Source organism: Protopterus annectens, chromosome 3.part1 (genome assembly GCF_019279795.1).
Source record: "Protopterus annectens isolate FY-2018-M chromosome 3.part1, PAN1.0, whole genome shotgun sequence".
NCBI lineage: Eukaryota > Metazoa > Chordata > Ceratodontiformes > Protopteridae > Protopterus > Protopterus annectens.
In genome coordinates, this window is record NC_056732.1 from 480,233,119 (window position 1) to 480,255,215 (window position 22,097).

Below are 22,097 nucleotides of genomic sequence, written 5' to 3' on the forward strand. Positions count from 1 at the left end.
TCAGCATTTCGGCAATATAAAGTGAAACCCTATATATATATATATATATATATATTATTACTATCCAGTGGATCTTACTAAATCATAAAGTTCTGTTAATATTGTCAGGTGCTTGCCTACCTTATAATCCCATACTGATACAGATCTTTTATTCTCAACAATATCTACAATTAGTCATGAATACTTTGTAGGACTGATTCAGAATTGAAATGGGTCTACATGACTCTGGATAAAGGGAAATCCTCCCCTGCTTGGTATAACTGTCACTACTGCTTCTTTCCAAGTCAGGAGAAAATCTCCATCCAAAAATATTAGTGAAACGTACTAACCAGGCATTTATTAATCTCCTGTTACTTCTTTTTCCACACTTCAGTTGGAATTTCATCACTGCCAGTGATGGCAGTGCATTCTGTTTTTTTATTGTTTCTTTAATTTCATTTTCCTTTATTTATATGTTAACATCCATCTTTCTACTTGTGTTAACTGAAATTGTAATAGTCTCAAATTTGTTACAGTTTCCTGTGTGTTACTCTCAGCCTCTACCTCTTGCTTCTATACTGTACAGACACAGTAATGCCTGCGTAGCTTATCCAAGAAGATGGACTGCATTCTAACAGCATCGGAAACAAGCAAGTCTACCAAATGAGATCCCATAACTCTGAAATCTGATTGCAAATGTGACAAAAAAATGAAATGTAGTTGGTATTTTCTCACTTTTAGTTACTGTTATCGTATTTTTATAGCATTTCCAGTGTGCTTGTTTTACGTTTTAATTATATCAAACAAATTGCTGCGGGACAGCGCAGTGGTGCAGCAGTAACATTGTTGCCTCACAGCAAGAGGTTGTCTGGTTTGATTCTCGGCTGGGGTTCCTTCTGTGTGGAGTCTGCATGTCCTCCCTGTGTTTGTGTGGGTTTCCTCCGAGTGCTCCAGTTTCCTCTCACATGCATCTGGAGCGTTTCTCCCTGCGCCTCCATTGAAAATTGACTTTGTTCCAAGTCGGACTTTTCCCAGTTAACAAATGTTAAATAAATAAATAAATATCCAATTTCACTCAGTATTTCCAGTGCTTTATTTTGTGAAGCTTGATAACTAGCCTGCCTTTTTTCTTTTTTTAAATAAGAAACAGCTTTATTAAACCATCACTTACTACACAGACAATCATACATTTATACAAAAAAAACATACCACATAGACACAATCAATCCTAGTTGCAAGCATTTTACATCACAATCTATACTGACATACTCCCATTTGCAAGCATACATCACTTATAATCTACCCAATCTTTTTCAGTCAAAGATTACATAGCTCATTTAAGTCCTGCTGCCTTTTAAACCTCATTCCTCCCTTTTATGTATTGTTCCCAGAATTCCCATGTTTTCCTATGTACTTTGCTCCTACCCTTTTCTAAAGATCTCAGTTCCAGTTGTTTTATCTATGTTACTATATTCACTACTTCTAGTACAGTTGGTTTAGAGTTTGATTTTCTAGTAATTGCTTTTTTGGCTGCGACCAGTATTAGACACAGCAAGGCCTTACCATGCCTAGGCAATTCCGATTCTGAATCAGAGCTCAGAAAAATCATCTCCCTCATCAGACCAATCTGCACACCCAACATCTCCAACAGTGCATCCTGCATGGAATCTTTAAAGTCCGCCAATTCACTGCACTCCCAGAAAATATTTGATCCAAAAAGATTGAAAGATCAAATCAGTGAAAAAGCAAAAAAAAAAACCTCATATTTTTTGCAGGGGGCAAGCTCCCTGTACCCCCCCCCCTACACACACACACCCTGCTACTTATATATACCTACTCCAAGATTGCACAACAGCAAGGAACAGGAAAATACCTACTCCCTGCTGTTCTGTGATCTCTCGCTAAGGTATGCCACAGAATCGATCATATGATTACTCAGTCACTTTTAATGGCATTACAAACATTCAATATTATGAATGTTTGACTGTATGGAGAGCTCCCCAGTCATCATGCTTGTTTCTTTCATTTTGTATGCATTCCTAGACTAGTGCCTGCATTACCAGAACTAATTGGCCTACTGGTTTTCTTTACATAATATTGTCACTTCCGTTTTCATTCACCTCTCATTTCCTTCCCTGTTGTCATAATACCTTTAATAAACGCAACATACGCAATTTGTAGTTTGAAAAACAAGGACTTTTATCAAACAGTGCATAATGCAGGTCCCCTACTACTTTATTTTTAAGTAAAATGTTGACATATAATACTTCTATTAATACATTTATATTAATCAAATAGTTATTTTCTGTCTAGTATTCATTGATCGCAGTGATTTTACGATGTCACTCATAATGGAAGTCACATTTTGATTATGTTATGTCATGTCTTTTTCCTTGCATTGTTTTTATGCAGTCTTTCACTTTTTAAGGATGTTTCATCTCCTTTGTTTTATAAATCACTTTCTTTTGAAAAACAAGAAAGGGCTTCACAGGAAATCTCTCCCTTGAAGTGTCTATAGTTTGCTTTCTGTGCCTGTTGAATGGCGGCTTTTTCCCTCACCACCTTCTCCTGCTTCCAGCTGTCCTTTTCTCTTTGCCATTTCATCTTGTACCTGTCAAAGGTCTATGCAGGTTGTTAACAAAGAAGGATAGAAGACTCACTGTAATGCATGATACAATAACTTGAAATGGAGTTTCATTTCAATACAGTCTTATGAAAGGAACAAAAGCATTTCTTTTAGTTTTTGTTTGTAATGAAAAGTCATCCACTTAAATTATTGTGTCTCCAATCTTTATAATTGTTCCCTTCATCCACAGTACATAAGGAATGTCTTCCTTATGCTGGTATGTGTACAGTTTAATCAGTACAGGTCCTGGCTGCTTTCTTATTCTCAAATTGATAATATTTGCTCTGTGTGCTCTTTCTGTTTTAATATCAACAATAGAAAGTCCACTTGATGTGCTGAGACATTTTCCTCATAAATGATTTACAGTCTTTCCCTTCAGTTTGTTGTGGTACTGCTGTAAACCTCAAGCTGTCTCTGTATGACCTATCCACGAGTTCAGCTTGATTTTGTGTCATTTGTTCATATTTTAATTGTCGTTTCACCCTTTTTTCTTCCAGTTTCTTTCCAACAGCTTGCATGCCAGATGTTTCCCCTGAATGTCTTGTTAAAGCATTTTCTATTTCCTGCGGCTTTCTGTTATCTTTCTCTGTATATTCGAACAAGGATCCACTTATCTTGGAAATCTCAGAGTGCATTCGCTCAGTCTTTCTCAAAAGGATGACTGCAGGTTTTCTCCTTCAGCTGCCATTAATATGTTTTTCCCATTTGTGCTCCACCACACTTAGTTCAGTCTCCTGAGTTTTTAAAGTTGCTCTCCCATTTACTTCACCTTCTCTTTTGCTTTTCTTTTTGATCTTCCAGATGTCCTAGAAGCTGCAGCGTCAAATTTCTGTTACCAATTTACAGCTGCTTGCAGGCTCTCTTTTAGTTGTTTTCATTATCATCAACATCTTGAAACTCAACTTATATTTTAATGTTTTCAGTTTACATTTATTCATTCACTTTCCCTGTCACAGTGTAAACATCTTAGACCAATTACATTCCAGTCCTGCCTGTTGGAAAATTCTGTCATGGACCTCCTGCACTTTGGGAAGCATGCTGTACAGTCTAACTGACGTACAGTAAACAGTGAACAGACTGAAATGGGACTTCATAACCATTAGGGAAAAACAGAGTGACAACAGACACATTTGTATAGTTACCATCTCCACCTTAACCTACTATATCAAGGAACCATTTATTAAAGATCTTAATCTGGGAGGTGGTCTTTTCTTCCACCCAGGAACTGAAATACTTCCCTATCCCAGCTTCTTAGATCCTGAAGAAGGAGCTCCATGCAACCAAACTGTAAGACTTTTAATGTTAAAAACACAGTTGCATTTTCTACCCTTTTCCCTCACACTTTTCTAGGAATGACACAGAAAGCTATCATGTTTCCTCAACCACTTTTCCTTTTATGAATACATTATAGTCAGTATGGTCATGTTTTGATATGATATATTAATCTGATTTGCTTTTAAGCAAATCCTGATCAGTTGAGCCTTTGCCATTAGATGTGCTCAAATCTGAAATCTTGGGTGAAGTAGTTTGCAAGCTATCCATACAGCCAGTATTCCACAGAGCTCCACCCACTTTCACCATCTTAATTAACACAATAGATCTTATATCATACTATCACACTGCCACTTAGAAAATTAAACACTTTAGGGGATTTAAACACATTGTAGTTAATGGGCTCAACAAAATAGAATTTTCTAAAAGGAAAATTGAACACACAGCTGATTACCCACATTTTTGTAAAACTGCTTCCAGTCTTCTGGCCAAAACTGGCTAATGTCTTAATCAGAATATTTTTGATTACTCCAGAACCTAGTTTGGCCTATCCCTTACTGAATCCTTTCTATCCTGGTACAGTGACAACACCACCATCATTAAGTAGAAGACCATGGAGGTGACCCATCCTGTCTAACTGTGCTGAACACAAAGTCCAGTGTCTTCTTTATAGACCCTCACAGGATGCCATCCACACCAGATGCTTTTCTTAACTTCATCATTTTAACTGCTTGGATAGCTTTTTTCAACAGATAGCTACTCAGTGACCTTCTATCTTCCTTACTTAACCCCTTGCGCTCCCAGATGCTGATTTTCCATTTGCTCATGAAAATAATGACAAATACTAAATTTGGACTGCCTGAGCATTTAAAAACATGAAATTACATGGAATTGGCATTTTAGGTGTGAGCATTCATTCACCATAAGTAGTATTTCTTCTTATATTTACTACTACTACTACTAATAATAATACTTCCAGTCTGCATATTGAGCATTGTGTAATTAAACTATACTTAAATGTATGTAACTTTGGATGTAATTAAAACTGTAATGAAGTATTGTAAAGACTAGTAATTACACCAAGAAGTCATACACTTCCTAGAAGGGATGGGCAGAGAAGGTTGGGAGTGAATACCATTGCTGGCTCACATTATCTGAGGGGAAGGAGTTGGCTCTGGCTCACACATGGGTAGTATGTCTTGGGAACACAGGGTGATGACCCCATGGAGCATGAGCCTAGTGATCTCATGATGCCATAAACAATGTGTTAGTGCCTACACTGCAGCCCAGGTGCTAGCATCTGTGTGTGTGTGTGTGTGTGTGTGTGTGTGTGTGTGTGTGTGTGTGTGTGTGTGTGTGTGTGTGTGTGTGTGTGTGTGTGTGTGTGTGTGTGTGTGTGTGTGTGTGTAGAAATGCGTACTTCCCCAAGGTTATTGACAGCATTTATGGAGCTCAAAGGGGCCACCAGGCAGAATTAGCTCAAGGGGTAGGACACATAAGACACTCCATAGAACCCAGTAGCTGCCACACTCCCTACAACCTGACCATCACTCACTGTTGGAGAATAAATGAGCTGATGGGACTTCTTTGGGAGGAACAAATAGACAGTAGAGCTCTTGCCCTGTGGAATACATAGGCAGGGGGCAGGGTCCTCTGGAGGTAGGGATAGAGGAACATTAAGGATTTAATGTCTTGAAAATGGAACTCATTTAAGAACCATAAGTCAACATCCTTGTAGGTCATATTTGCCATGTGCTTTTATCCTTTCTCACTACGCAGTTTATTCCCTCATCTCCTGTTCTTTTTGTAGACGACTGCATCTCTGTTTGCCCCACTTTGTTGAAACCCCATGTTCTTTACTTCATTATTTAAGTTTAATGTAAATATGTTTGATAAGTCAAGACACTGGTAGAAGTAAAACAGGTAAATAAAAACAACTCACTTTTCATTGAAATCACAACAGCTTCTGCCTATGTGTTATTATCATGCACTGCATTTATTTTTGCATACACTTCTGCCTGACATGTGCTTTTGTGCATACAGTGCTTGTTAATGTCACTAGGCCTTGAACAGATTCCATCTCAAGTATATGTTCCTTTGCTCTTTTTGTAATTGATTCCTAGCTATGTCACCACTAATATGTTTTCCCTCTGTGCTTGAACTTAACCTCAAGAAATCATTCTTTCTCCTCTTATCTTTTTCTGTCAAGTTGCTCTCAGTTTAACAGCTCCATCCTCTGTGAAGCTTCTCCTTTGTTTACCACTCTACCCTTTGTATAAATCCCCTTTATGCCCTACCTATATACCAGTTTTTCCCTCTTTTGCTCACTGGTTTTATTTCTGTAATGATTAACTGTGGCAGATTGATTGATTTAGCTGAGTTGTTCTAATTTGATTTGGGTTGATTGATTTGCTTTCTTAACCACAGCAAAACACCGATCCAAATGGACAACTTTTAGGTTCAGCCCAGGGATGCAAAATTCTAGACAAGACTGAAAACATATAATAGGAGCTGTGTGCAGAATGCTTAGGCTAAGAACACAGAATTTACACTAGATCCAACAGTGAACTTAACATAATACAACTCCTGTAATCATGGCATCTGTTTAAAAAATACATACAGTAGATCTAGGTATAAGTAGGTCTGGAGGAGGAAGGCTACGAGGGGGGGTACAGGAGGATACAAGAAAAAAGGAGGAGAATGGGATGTGAATGGGAGGGGGAGTTAGAAAGGTAGGTAAGTGTAATATGATCAGATGAACATTAAGGGAATGAAGGGTTAGTCAAAGGCTATTAAGAAGACTAAGAAATATGTTCCAAATGGCAAAGATGAATATGCTGCCTGTTTCCCGTGCTTCTTTGTTTCTGTTCTTTACTAAATGCTTTCCTGTACAACAGACAATGGCACTGATGTCTCCAGCACCCTCCTCTCCATTTGCTTCCAGCCTCATCCCTCACCATGGATTTCTTTTTCTTTACCTTAAAACTGTTGTCCTCATCTTCCTGAATGCATTGTACAGATGAATATTATTCCTATGCCCTTTTGGCAGTGTTGCTTCTGAATTTGACAGCTCATCTGTAAAGCCCATTTTTCCAGTCATCCATCCTATTCCCCAGCACTTGCATTGCTTAGATTCTGTCTCACTTAAGCCATGGCTCCTATATATTCTTCCTTCTGTATGGATTTCATTTATTTGCATCTAACTCTGTCATACTGTGACTGTTCTTTACACCACTATACCATCTGTCATGGCTGAGCATCTCCTCCCATTTGAGAGCAGTCTAAAAGGTGATTCTAATTATGTTGATCTCATCATGTCATTCTTGCAGTTTCTGTTTTTATAACTAACTCTTCTAGAGTTTGCAATGTATTCTTTTCATTTATGGCAGTTTTTCCTCCAGTTCCACATTATTGTTTGGGGATTTCCTTTGTCCTCACCACCATCATTTTAGCAGGTTACTTTGACTCGGGGTGTATTTTCTTAGGTTTATAGGTCCCAGGTGTGTACTAGGATAATGGCCATGGAGCCTATCTATATAAGCCACCCAAAGTTAGTTCCCAGAGCCCCTGTCAAGCAAAGCCACTGAAGTGATCTACAGGGTGAACTTCCTATTGCCCATCCACTCATCAAGATTTCTCTTAGAGAGCCAGTGAAGTGCTCTGCTTGATGTGATTGGGAAGTTTGTTCCACAGTATGGGAGGTCTCTGGGTTAGGAAACTGTCCCTCCAACATGTTCTGTTTATTGTGGTAATGAGGTTTAGGTCCCTGGAGTGTGTGGCACAGAGGGATTGGGATTTCTTTAGGTGTAGCATATCTAGCAGCTCTGGGTCAGACATGACTTTGTAGGTCAAGCAGAGATCGCCTTTAAGTAGGTGATAAGAGACAGAGTATAGCTGGAGTTTTTTGAGCCTGCCCATATAGGGCATGTGTCTAAGGCCTAAGATCCTCTTAGTCAGGTATTTTGTGACCTTTCCAGTTGTTGTAGGTGTCTAGTGCAGTACATACCAAATGGGGTGTTGTATTCTATAATAGGTCCAAAGAGGGATGAGTAGAGAGGGATTATGACTGCTTTCTTCCTGGATGAGACACCTTTTGTAATGAAATCTGCCACATAGAAGGACTTTCTGACTACAGTGGCAAGTTCTATACCAGTAGAATAGTACCAGAAGTGTACTGATTTTATTTGCTCCATGTTGAGGGCTTTAAGTCAGCACCATCACCCCCCCACACACACACACACACACACACACACACACACAGACACACATATACCTTGCTGTCTTGTTTGTTTATTTTTTATCTTCAACAAGAAAAATTTATTCTTCGCATATACAGACATTAGGGTAACTTTTTCTTCATATGGGTAAGGAACTGCAGTTTTATTTATTTACCTGTTTACCTATTTATTGTTTTTTATTATTTCTTATTATTTCTTATTTTTGTGTGACTATGGAGTCATGGAAATGTGAGGTAGAAAGCCAGCAGTCGGAGATCTTTAGTCTAACAGGTGTTGTGTATTTTGCTTTTTCTGACCAATTTGTATGCCGTTGTTCCTGGCATGATGTACTCCCATTTTCTCCGCATGTCATGCTGTGGCCTGCTTCATATGGGCAAGCAGCTGTATGTTTTACCTTGTTTATTTATTTATTGTGATTTGAGTATGCGAAGGGAGTGGCTGATGATTCTGTCTCTCCATGTAAACAGGGGACTGATAACTGGAAAATCTGGAAACTGAATTTGTTGAAATGTCTTTTTAACAAGAGGAAAATATATAAAGTATTGTGAATATTCTATACAGAGGCAGATTGTCAGGTATCACTGAGATTTGTAGTTAAGGGTCATTGTAAGAAGTTACCCCCCCACCATTGACGTGTTTCCTTTTATTAAACCAATTGCTTTTATTACTTTCATTAATCATATACTGATCATTAATACTTCTATCATCTTCATAATGATGATAATAATAATAATAATAATAATAATAATAATAATAATAATAATAATAATAATAAAATATTTATATATTTTAGAGAAAAGAAGAAAACTGCCCAGCTTTGCCTCATGCCTGCTCTTGCAATGAAGATAGCAAAGGACCTGCAGGACCTCCTGGACCACCGGTATACAGACTTTTGTTTCTACTGTATGAATTACAGCAAATTGTTTTACAAGTATCTGTTAATCAGACTTTACAGTACGGTTTATGGCTGCTGTTCAATTAATTGTTTGTTTTATCATTTTAATTCAAATCCTTATTTTATTAAAGGATTTCTAAAAAGTTAACAGAAACACTTGTGCACATCTTTTCGGAAGGAAATCTATAATACGTATGATTACAATAACCTCTCCAATCCTAACCAGGTTTATTTATTTATTTATTTATTTATTATTTTTTGTTCACCACAATAATGCACTTATCAGACTGCCCAATTTCAGGCACAGCCTGTGTTGCATTTAGCAAGTACCCGAGTTAGGTATATATGTTAAAAATGCCACATAAAATACAGATAAACATTTGTCATTGTATAAACAGCAAAAATAACACTGAGGTAAGGCTCCAGGCTTTAAAACATTTATTATTAAAAAAAAACAGAAAACACAAGCGCTTTCACCAAGTAGGCTTCTTCAGGTGTACTGAAATAAAGTACTGACATCTCTATTTATACTAAATACCATGTGATTCTCCAAATCAACTATTAAAGGCATATTATGATTAAAAGCTATGTACATAAAATAAAATCTTATGTTAAAAGAATAATAAAAAAAATATATAAACATTTAAAAACACATATAGAAACACTTATAAAATACATACATCAAAAAATATATATACATTCAAAGAAACCAACTCATCTGCGTAAAGATTTGTTTTTTAAGGTTGGTCTTAAAGGAATATTTTCATTCAAACCATGTCTTGTGGTTGCCCTGAGTCTAATTATCCATCTTGCTTCTAAACTTTCAGTTTGTGTCTTGACATCCCCTCCTCTTATACTTACAGATATTCTACCTATAGCCCTAAAAGAATAAGTATGTTGCATACTAGTATCACTAATATGTCTTGCAAGGGCATTAATGAGACTGCCTTTCCTTATATGGTATAAGTGTTCCGTAATTCTTTCTCTGAAAGTTCTATCTGTTTTGCCTACATAGAACTTTCTGCAAGTTTTGCATGTGGCAAGATAAACTATATGTTGGCAATCACATCTAGCATTGACACTAAAGTTGAAAATCTCATTGGTGTCAGGGTGCTGGAAAGATAAACATGTATCTATAGAACTACAAAAATTACATTTACCACAGGGTCTACTACCTCTAGTGGTACTCAGTGTAGCATATTCCTTAGGATAACACAACTGTCTACGTAGAGACTTTAGATTCTTAAAAGTAAACTGTGGTCGTACTCCTATATGTTTGCTAATTTGTACATCGGAGGTAAGAATGTTCCAGTTTCTATTAATGATGTCAGTGTAACACTTTATATCCCTAGAGTAACTGAAACATAATCTCAAAGGTTGTGGATTGGTTACATATCCCATACTCTTATTATTAGATGTAGACTTAGAAGAATAAGGCTTAGCTTTACTATGCCTCAATTTCATTACATTCTGTAGTCCTTGATTTATGAGGTTAGGTTCATAACTTCTATCTTTTAACTCATCTTGTGTCTTACTAAGCTGTAAATCAAAGTCAGTGGCATTAGCATTTAATCTGGATGCTCTAAAAAACTGGTTTTCTGCTACATTCTTAAAGATAATCTGTGGGTGCATACTGTCTCTACTAAGTAAGTTGTTAACACAACATTCCTTCCTATACAGTTTAACATTAAAGTGATCATCCAAGTCCTGTAGCACAGTAACATCCAGGAAGTTAATTTCACTTTACGAATGATTCACAGTAAACTTCAAGAAGGTCCTAGTGGTATTGATATAATCAACAAAGGTTTTAAGCTCATCCACTGTACCTGCCCAAACCAAAAAAAGGTCATCCACAAACCTACGAAAAAATCTTATCTTGTCTTTTAAGTTATCATTCTCCAATATAACTTGCTCCCATCCCAGCATTACAGCATTAGCGTAGCTGTTGGCGCAAGAGGTTCCCATGGCTACTCCTTGACGTTGCCAATAGAAACTATCTTTAAAGATAAAGACATTATTTTCTAATCCCAACCTTAATAACAATCGTACAGATTCAACAAAACTACTGTCATACTTACCACTGTCAACCAACAATTTGATTACACTGTTAATATCATAATCATTTGGAATGACAGTAAATAATGAAATAATGTCAAGTGTTACTAACAACAAATGTGTGTTATTGACTTGTACTCTATCATAAATAAACGTGTACAAGTCTTTTACAAACTGTTCAGTGTCTTTAAGAATGTGACAGGTTTCATTAATCAAAGGTCTTAATGTTTTTTTCTAAAAAGATAGAGACTGATTCAGTGCACCAATTTCTGCCAGCTACTATTGGTCTCATAGGAGGATCTATTCAGCTTTTATGTACTTTGGGTAAACCTTGAATGAGAGGTATGGTAGGGCTGGAGATCAAAAAATAATTATAGAGACTAACATCTATCAAACCTGCTGGGAACATTTCTTTCAGTTGTTTGTGTACACTGTCAGTCATTCTAATAACATATGCTTTCCTTATAAATTTTATAGAATGTAGCATCACTCAACATTGTAGACATTTTTCTAACATAATCATCCTTGTCTAAAATAACAATGGGCCCTCCTTTATCAGCAGTGCATATCGTAATCAAGGAATTAGTCTGCAAGCTCCTTCATGCTAAGCGTTCATCCTTACTTAAATTATGTTACTTCTTTACATCATTCTTAGTATTCAACTCATAAAAAGCTTTATATGCATCATCAATGCATAGTTTTTCAAAGGCAGATAATAATGGATTCAGTTGCGGTGTGAAGGCATTAGGTTTTCTAAAAACAGTAACATTGCTATTTACTTCACTATCATATAAAACTTTCAGCATTAAATTTCTAGTGAACAGTTTAATGTCAAGCACAATGTCAGCAATATGAGAGTCCATGGCTGGAATGAACGACAATCCTTTGTTTAAAACATTGTATTCGGCTTTAGAAAGTTTATGTTTAGACAGATTAACTACTAATTTTTCATATTGAGGAATGCTCTCTTTATATTGTACGGACTCACCAAACTGTCCTCCGAATACTTGGTGAAAGCGCTTGTGTTTTGTGTTTTTTTGAATAATAAATGTTTTAAAGCCTGGAGACTTACCTCAGTGTTATTTTTGCTGTTTCTACAAGTTTTACTCTTCTTCTGAGGTACCTGGCTATAGTTGGAATCTTTTTATTGCTTATTTATTCATTTATTTGTTGTTCCAATGGAGCCAGGACTATGGCAACAGGCATTGCTACTAATTCGGAGGACATTGAATTGGATTATATTCCTGCTGTGAATGGCACATGGACAAATAACAATGGGAGTCAGTTCATTTTAAAGGTGAGGGAAAGGAACAACTTTTTGTTAAATTGCAGCATTTTGCCTGAGAATGAAGACAGTATTAACATTGATTTCATTGCACTGAAGAGTGATTTGTTTGTACTGGAGAAAGAACTTTTGAAATTAAAAAGGACCCAATTTGAGAAATGCCATTTACAGACTTGTATATTGGAAGGTATTATTCCTAGGGGTCTTAGAGTCTTAAAAATGCCTGCACGGGTGGATTGCGACCCTTTTTTGTTTTCCGCCTGGCAGAAACTCAATATCCAAACTAGTTTTGGATATTTGAAGTTATTGACTGAATCGGTGGAGAAAGAAGAACTTATGCTGCTGTCTATGATTAAAACTAGGTACTTAGACATCTGTGCAAAGTATGAACCAAAGGTGTTAGCGAAACTTTTTAATGACATGTTAGATAATATTTTTGCCTATGGTCGCAGGCTACCACAAATTAAACTTAAAAAGCTGCAAAGGGACAGCTTGGATTTTTTTCTACTGGACAAGTATTCATGTGGCCGAGAGCAGCTCCCCTACTTAGTACCAATAGAAATGGTATTGACCGTAGAACTGAATTGGCAGGTCAAACTTCCTTGAATCATGCAGAGACCAACAGTAAGAGATATTCCACAGTTGTGACGAATCATGATGTTGAGAATATACAAGAAGATTTGGATGGGAGGAGCCTTGCAACAACAGAGTTAGTTTGCGACTGGCCATCGAATGAAGCGGCATTCCTTAAGAAGAAAGTTCTGGTTACCCAAGCCCAGGTCCATTGTGAGATTAATGGGAGCATACAGAACAGGAATGATGAGTTGCAACCGGCAACGCCACTTTTTTTAGACAGTCCGCGTCCTGTGGGACTGCAGTTTCCATGATCGACAAGGAGCAGGTCTGTGAGCCAAGGCAGAGGACGAACAGACCAGACAGAGCCAAGGGGGAGAAGTACAATGAGGAATAAGCGGAAACAAATGGACAGTTTGGTGAGTCCGTACAATATAAAGGGAGCATTCCTCAATATGAAAAATTAGTAGTTAATCTGTCTAAACATAAACTTTCGAAAGCCGAATACAATGTTTTAAACAAAGGATTATTGTTCATTCCAGCCATGGACTCTCATATTGCTGACATTGTGCTTGACATTAAACTGTTCACTAGAAATTTAATGCTGAAAGTTTTATATGATAGTGAAGTAAATAGTAATGTTACTGTTTTTAGAAAACCTAGTGCCTTCACACCACAACTGAATCCATTATTATCTGCCTTTGAAAAACTATGCATTGATGATGCATATAAAGCTTTTTATGAGTTGAATACTAAGAATGATGTAAAGAAGTAGCATAATTTAAGTAAGGATGAACGCTTAGCATTAAGGAGCTTGCAGACTAATTCCTTGATTACGATACGCACTGCTGATAAAGGAGGGCCCATTGTTATTTTAGACAAGGATGATTATGTTAGAAAAATGTCTACAATGTTGAGTGATGCTACATTCTATAAAGTTATAAGTAAAGCATATGTTATTAGAATGATTGACAGTGTACACAAACAACTGAAAGAAATGTTCACAGCAGGTTTGATAGATGTTAGTCTCTATAATTATTTTTTGATCTTCAGCCCTACCGTACCTCTCATTCAAGGTTTACCCAAAGTACATAAAAGCTTAATAGATCCTCCTATGAGACCAATAGTAGCTGGCAGAAATTGGTGCACTGAATCAGTCTCTATCTTTTTAGAAAAAAACATTAAGACCTTTGATTAATGAAACCTGTCATATTCTTAAAGACACTGAACAGTTTGTAAAAGACTTGTACACGTTTATTTATGATAGAGTACAAGTCAATAATACACATTTGTTGTTAGTAACACTTGACGTTATTTCATTATTTACTGTCATACCAAATGATTATGATATTAACAGTGTAATCAAATTGTTGGTTGACAGTGGTAAGTATGACAGTAGTTTTGTTGAATCTGTACGATTGTTATTAAGGTTGGGATTAGAAAATAATGTCTTTATCTTTAAAGATAATTTCTATTGGCAATGACAAGGAGTAGCCATGGGAACCTCTTGCGCCAACAGCTATGCTAATTCTGTAATGCTGGGATGGGAGCAAGTTATATTGGAGAATGATAACTTCAAAGACAAGATAAGATTTTTTCGTAGGTTTGTGGATGACCTTTTTTTGGTTTGGGCAGGTACAGCGGATGAGCTTAAAACCATTGTTGATTATATCAATACCACTACGACCTTCTTGAAGTTTACTGTTTATCATTCGTAAAGTGAAATTAACTTCCTGGATGTTACTGTGCTACAGGACTTGGATGGTCACTTTAATGTTAAACTATATAGGAAGGAATGTCGTGTTAACAACTTACTTAGTAGAGACAGTATGCACCCACAGTTTATCTTTAAGAATGTAGCACAAAACCAGTTTTTTAGAGCATCCAGATTAAATGCTAATGCCACTGATTTTGATTTACAGCTTAGTAAAACACAAGATGAGTTAAAAGATAGAGGTTATGAACCTAACCTCATAAATCAAGGGCTACAGAATGTAATGAAATTGAGGCATAGTAAAGCTAAGCCTTATTCTTCTAAGTCTACACCTAATAATAAGAGTATGGGATATGTAACCAATCCACAACCTTTGAGATTCTGTTTCAATTACTCTAGGGATATAAAGTGTTACACTGACATCATTAATAGAAACTAGAACATTCTTACCTCCGATGTACAAATTAGCAAACATATAGGAGTACGACCACAGTTTACTTTTAAGAATCTAAAGTCTCTACATAGACAGTTGTGTTATCCTAAGGAATATGCTACACTGAGTACCACTAGAGGTAGTAGACCCTGTGGTAAATGTAATTTTTGTAGTTCTATAGATACATGTTTATCTTTCCAGCACCCTGACACCAATGAGATTTTCAACTTTAGTGTCAATGCTAGATGTGATTGCCAACATATAGTTTATCTTGCCACATGCAAAACTTGCAGAAAATTCTATGTAGGCAAAACAGATAGAACTTTCAGAAAAAGAATTACGGAACACTTATACCATATAAGGAAAGGCAGTCTCATTAATGCCCTTGCAAGACATATTAGTGATACTAGTATGCAACATACTTTTTCTTTTAGGGCTATAGGTAGAATATCTGTAAGTATAAGAGGAGGGGATGTCAAGACACAAACTGAAAGTTTAGAAGCAAGATGGATTATTAGACTCAGGGCAACCACAGGACATGGTTTGAATGAAAATACTCCTTTAAGACCAACCTTAAAAAGCAGACCTTTACTTAGATGAGTTGGTTTCTTTGAATGTATATATATTTTTTGACGTATGTATTTTATAAGTGTTTCTATATGTGTTTTTAAATTTTTATTTTTTATTTATTTATTTAACATTTGTTGACCGGGAAAGTCCAACTAGGTTCCACAGATCCTGTTTTCAGCGGAGGCCTGGGGAGAAATGCTCCAGATGCATGTCTTTAGAATGTGGGAGGAAACCGGAGTACCTGGAGGAAACCCACGTGAACGCAGGGAGAACATGCAAACTCCGCACAGAAGGCACCCCGGCCGAGAATCGAACCAGAGAACCATAAACTATAAATGTTTGTATATGTTTTTTTATTATTCTTTTAACATAAGATTTTATTTTATGTACTTAGCTTTTAATCATAATATGCCTTTAATAGTTGATTTGGAGAATCACATGGTATTTAGTATAAATAGAGATGTCAGCACTTTATTTCAGTACACTTGAAGAAGCCTACTTGGTGAAAGCTCTTGTGTTTTGTGTTTTTTTGAATAGTAAATGTTTTAAAGCCTGGAGCCTTACCTCAGTGATATTTTTGCTGTTTCTACAAGTTTTACTCTTCTTCTGAGGTAGCTGGCCATAGTTGAAATCTTTTTCCTGCTTATTTGTCATTGTATGGTTACAAAATATAGATACAGGTACGTGAGTATAGTCTAAAGTTTATAAAGTGAGTTTCATTACTGTCAGAGCGTAGAATTAGTAATAGAAGATGCAAAGACAGGATATAATTAAGAGACTGAGAAGTCGTTAAATATTCCAGAAAGGGATGTCAGGTAATTCACCTTGACAACATATAACTACTTAATTATGGTCAGAAAGGCCTGATCATAATATGATGGCTTTGCCTACTCCATGTGCCACCAGTTACAGAGAGAGTGAAACAGAAGCGTAGAATGTTAATTGTTGTACAACTCTGAAAGCTGCAATACACTTCATGCTGTCACAAAATTCTTTGCAGTGCTTTGAGCTTTAGTTGCTCCAATGTACTTCAAGAACAAGACAAAAAAGAAAGCATAGAAAAGAAAACCCGGGAATTCATTAAAGATCCAAACACAATCCAGAGCGATATGCCCATATGCAATTCAGGGACATGCTAGCCATGATGAGGTCGGAGCTCATAATTAGCTCATGTGCATGTTTCCTGAATAGTAGGTGCTACCACAACAAGCAGATCATGGCTAATCAGCACATTGTGGTTTTACCTGACTTCTAATGTAGAAGTGGAATCCACACACACACACACACACACACACACACACACACACACACACACACACACACACACACACACACACACACACACACACATTAAATAAATAAATAAACACTACACTTGCAAAACTCAAATTGTTCAGATACTACATCGTAAAAATGTCAAAACAGTGCAGTACCATCTGCAAGCTGTCTGAGAGAGCAAGACCTATTCTATTCATCATTCCCAGCTCACCATTAGAATATGAAAGGCTATTTTGGCTTTCTAAATGATATCTCAGTAGTGAAATGTGAGCTTATGTTTGCCTGTGTTTAATCCTACAATATACAGTTACGAGAGTGAGAAAATTATTGCAGTAAAGTAATGCAACTTCCAAATGTATAACATGACCAGTAACACACCCAGCGAACATAAATATCTGAGTAAAAGGCTAAGTTATGATTTTTGTTTAGGTATGTTTCTGGCATGGGGTATTATATACAATATTTTAGCCAGATCAATGAAAGCTCTGTGAATATTTATCCAGGCTTTCAGCCATATTCAAAGAAATTTACTAATCTAAGCCTACAAGATTTGTCTTTGACAAAAAAACATACTGGGATAAGTCCTATAGAAGGGAATTTCCTGTGTCTGCCTGAATAAGAGCCATGATTATTCTCTCCATAACCTTGCGTAATATGCTTGTGAGGTCTCAACAGTTTTAAATACCATGGACTGTAGAAGGACCTACCTTGTGAACTGAAACTACAAAGGCCTGCTTTATCAATTCACTGATACCCACATTATTTTATTCAGGCAGACGGAACAGACAGAGGCTATCACAGCTCCCACCACTTCATGGATCTAAAAGAACTAATCCTGGATGTTTGCATCTGTACAGGTAATTTGGAAAACTAACAATTTGGCTATGGCATGCCACTGGGATGTTGAAGGAAACTGAACCCCCTGGAAAAACCTAATATGGACACTCTCAAAAGGATCCCAGCCAGTTCGGGTTTGTGAAAGGCAGATCATGCCTCCTGAACCTGATCGACTTCTTTGAGGCAGTCACCAAAGTCGTGGATGAGGGTAAGGTGATTCACACAGCCTATCTTGACCTCGCCAAGGCTTTCGACACCATCCCCCATTCTGGAATTATAGCTAAACTCACTAAACTAGGTATAAATCCCTACGTCACAAGATGGGTTGCCAATTGGCTCACTGACAGAACCCATACTGTAAAAGTTGCAGACTCCAAATCTGACCTCAAGGCAGTGACAAGTGGAGTGCCACAGGGTTCCATCCTGGGACCTCTCCTGTTTGGTATCTACTTCTCTGAAGTACAGGTTAACACAGAAGGCCACTGTCTGATGATGTTCACAGATGACTCCAAACTAGGAGCCATAGTCAAGTCCCCAAATGATGTGGACATCCTACAGAAGGGCCTCACTGAGACAGATGCCTGGTGTCAGAGCCATGGCCTCAAGCTCAATGCCAAAAAGTGCTGTGTCATCCGCTTTGGTAAAAGCTTTGTACCCATGAACTACCAAATAGGCAGCAATCTACTTAACACTGAATGCGTAATAAGAGACCTTGGGACTCAGGTGGACAGTAGTCTCTCCTTTGATAGTCACATCGCCACAGTAGTCAAGAAGTCCTTCTACGTGGCACACCTCATCATAAAAGGGTTCTCATCCAGGAAAAAAGAGGTCATTGTTTCCCTCTACTCACCACTCATTAGACCCATTATAGAGTACAACGCCCCTTTTAGAATGTACCTCACAAGACATCTGCAGCAGCTGGAAAGGCCACAGAAGTACCTCACAAAGAGGATTACTGGCCTCAAACAAATGCCCTACACTGACCGCCTCAAAAAACTCCAGCTTTACTCTGTAGCATATCGCTGTAATCAAAGGTAGTTTGTGGGGTGGAAGAGAGGTAGAGGGTAGATGGAGTGGGAGAAGTTAGAGGGGAGAGTTACAAGGGCATAGCCTGCATGCTTTTAGGTGCACTTTAAGTAATGCTTTGAAGTGGGTGCATGATGGTAGAGAGGTTATTGTAGGGGGGGAGGTGTTCCATAATTTGGCTATATCTCATCAGCCAGTATTTTTGCTTTTCATCTTTACATTCAGTTGTTGCATCCTTGAAGATAGCTTATTTAGAGATTGGGGGTATGCAGTTAAATCCCCATTTTCAGTTGGGGGCAGAGGGCACGGGTTCTTTGTAAAAACACAGTTATTTTGTTTTTCTGTGATTGTCATTTTGGAAGTATGCTTTTCTGTAGGCTAAATGTTTGATACATGATGTTTTGAGTCCCACTTAAATACAACTTGTTATGTCATTACAATCCCTATTTATACCACAACTGAAACTCTCAAGTTTGCATCTCTCCCCTTGTTCACTGCATACACCACATGCTTCTAATTGCTTTATAAAATTGTTTTTTCCATTCTCCACTTTCTAGCCTAAAAGAGAAGGGCAGGTTGATGGAGTGAATCCCAGCAATCTCTTGTCTTCTGGCTTCTGGGAGGCAGGGAGGGAGATAGGTACAATGGAAATAATGTGGATGACTAGACGTACTGCCCAAAAGAATGGTGCTCATTGTGGCAATAAAATGTTAACTTTTTATCTGAATGTGTACATGACAGCTGTGTAGTTCCACAGGGCACAACAGAGATTGGTGAAATAAACTACAGCAATGTATTACAAACATACAAGATAATACAAAAACTGACTATCCTGACTCAGAAGTGGTTTTAGAATAAGTATAATTTGTAAACCTTCAATGATGCAACACAGTATTATATAGAAAGTATTCCGTGTCAAATGACTATATTGAGGGAAACATGAAATCTTCTGTGCGACATCAGCTATAAGTTAGTACAGTATGAGTGCCATGATTCACACTTCCCATGACCAAAAGTAGTAAGTCATATCTGAAAAGAGACTGAGAGACTTTTGGAAAGGAAACATAAATGCTTCGAGATGTGTCTACTTTTATAAATCAGATAGCCAGAGCTACAGTTAGGTCAGGCCACAAGCATTTACAGTTGGCATTAGATTTGTAGAGTGCTGCATTATAAATTCCTGGAGTGCTCATGAAGAAATGAAAGACAATGCTCAAGGAGATGTTCAGTCCAACATTCTCTTGGGATGGGGCAGTGAGAGAAATACTCTGGAATAAGGGATTTCGGAATAATTTTGAATTTCCATAATACGCTTCAAGGAGCAATGCAGAAGTCTTTTTCTGCTTCAAAATGGATGCCACTGTGGATCTAATACAAGAATAGTGCATGAGGTAGTGCTGACTATGTTGTAAATGGTGAAGATGAGAAGATTAGCAAAGTCTGAAGCACTGCAGAGTAAGATGGTGTCCAGACATCTGTTTACGTTGCTAGACATTTAATTGGCCATCAGCAAGATGATTAAAACTTAACTGGTAGACATAGTGACATAGTGAAATATAAAAGTTTTTGCAATAGGAAAAACCCTGTCTGCCAGACTAAGCATTGCTTTACTCAAAGTTTCACAAACTTTGAGAAGGGGTAACATTATTTAGTATGGACGATCTGTGTATTAACTTTACAGCTGTTCTGAAGCTAGCCTCCTTACTCCAATCCTCCATCTCAGACTAAATGAATATACAAACACGGCACCAGTAAACAAATGTTGCAGACTGTGGCAGTGAAGCACTCATAACAACAAATTCCATGAAGGTATCATTTGGGGCTCATGCAATCTGATTGTTGCTAGTTGCTTTGCTTTAAAGTGTCAGTTTCTGAAATAAATAAAATGGAGTGAAATTACAATACACAGTTTCATTTGCGTAACATGTTATTATTTGAATATTAGCTTAAACACCTTTTTTTCTTCCTCAAGGGTGGTCCAGGTATACGAGGGCCAAGGGGAGAGAGAGGAGATGCAGGTCCACCAGTAAGTTACATTTTGTTTGTTTTATTTAGTTCAGTGTTCATGCAATAAATATATCCATAATTATGTATTTTCTGAAGGTTAATGGAAAACTATAGCCATAAAAGAAACACCAGCTGCTCTACTGTTATTATGTTAAAACCATGAGTCATGCTGTAGTTATATGCAACGGCAACTCTTCTACTCTTTTTAGGGGTTCAGTGTGTGTTTTGTTGCACATTCTGTTCACTGAGCATTTTGCTGGCTGGTATTTTTCATCAAAATGCTGTTTCATCTCAGAATGCCGGCTTTTGCTTTGGCAATCGCTGCAAAGTGGGGAGTATGATTTTGCCCTTTTTCCACTGTTGTGTGATCTCAGAGTTGGTATACTTAAGTAACAGGGGGTGTGGGGGACACAGCACCCCACATGGAGAGTGCAGGGCAGCTTGCCCAATGCATAAAATATTGTTTTCTTTTTTTTTTGTTTTTGTTTATTTTGTGAATTTCAACCATTTGTGGTTGATTTAATGCATGACAATATAGTATTTTGTTGATGTAGTACAATATAACTATTCTTATATATATATATATATATATATATATATATATATATATATATATATATATATATACACATATATATACATATACATGTGTGTGTGTGTGTGTGTGTGTGTGTGTGTGTGTGTGTGTGTGTGTGTGTGTGTGTGTGTGTGTGTGTGTGTATGTATATATATGTATATATATATATATATATGTATATATATATATATATTTTTTTTTTTTTTTTGCTGTTATTGTTGAACATCATTTAAGCTTGGACTTAACATCTTCAGGAATATTCCCTATAATCAGAGGCACTCAAAACATAGACACTGTTCAAAGTTATCAAGCTTGCGAGAGGGCAGATAATGCTTGTAAGCAGTAAGTTAAACAAACATGGAATTCTTCTAGACAGGCTATAGAATTGTTACACATCAGAAATTTCAGTGTAAATACATATACTTTGTCCAGTTTGCATTTAATTTATTTCTCAGTGTGTTATCTTTAGCTACAAGATGTAACAAGGAAATTCCTTGCCTGTTTGATGGGTCCTGTGGTTGGTTGATAGATTCATAAGTGTTTACTAGGCTAACGACCACAAGGACCTTTTTAAGCCTAGCCATGCATCCCAAATCTCTGACAAATTCTGATACCCTTGATAAGTGTAAGCAGGGGCTTGGGAGATGAAACATTTACAAGCCTGGCCTGGGAGATGAACCATTTACAGGTTGCCTGTGTCCATTAGAGACATAGGTGCCAAACCAGTGAGGA

At 37.2% G+C, this 22,097-nt stretch overlaps 1 protein-coding gene across 2 annotated transcripts in view; it reads left to right on the forward strand.

Moving 5' to 3' along the window:
* Positions 1 to 22,097, forward strand: part of COL14A1 (collagen type XIV alpha 1 chain) — a gene marked incomplete at its 3' end in the record, with an annotated part of 1,869,522 nt that overhangs the window by 1,434,975 nt on the left and 412,450 nt on the right. For both annotated transcript variants that reach the window (XM_044066920.1, XM_044066919.1), the window contains 2 exon segments: positions 8,909 to 8,995; positions 20,754 to 20,807. In XM_044066920.1, the coding sequence (XP_043922855.1) occupies positions 8,909 to 8,995; positions 20,754 to 20,807 (141 nt within the window).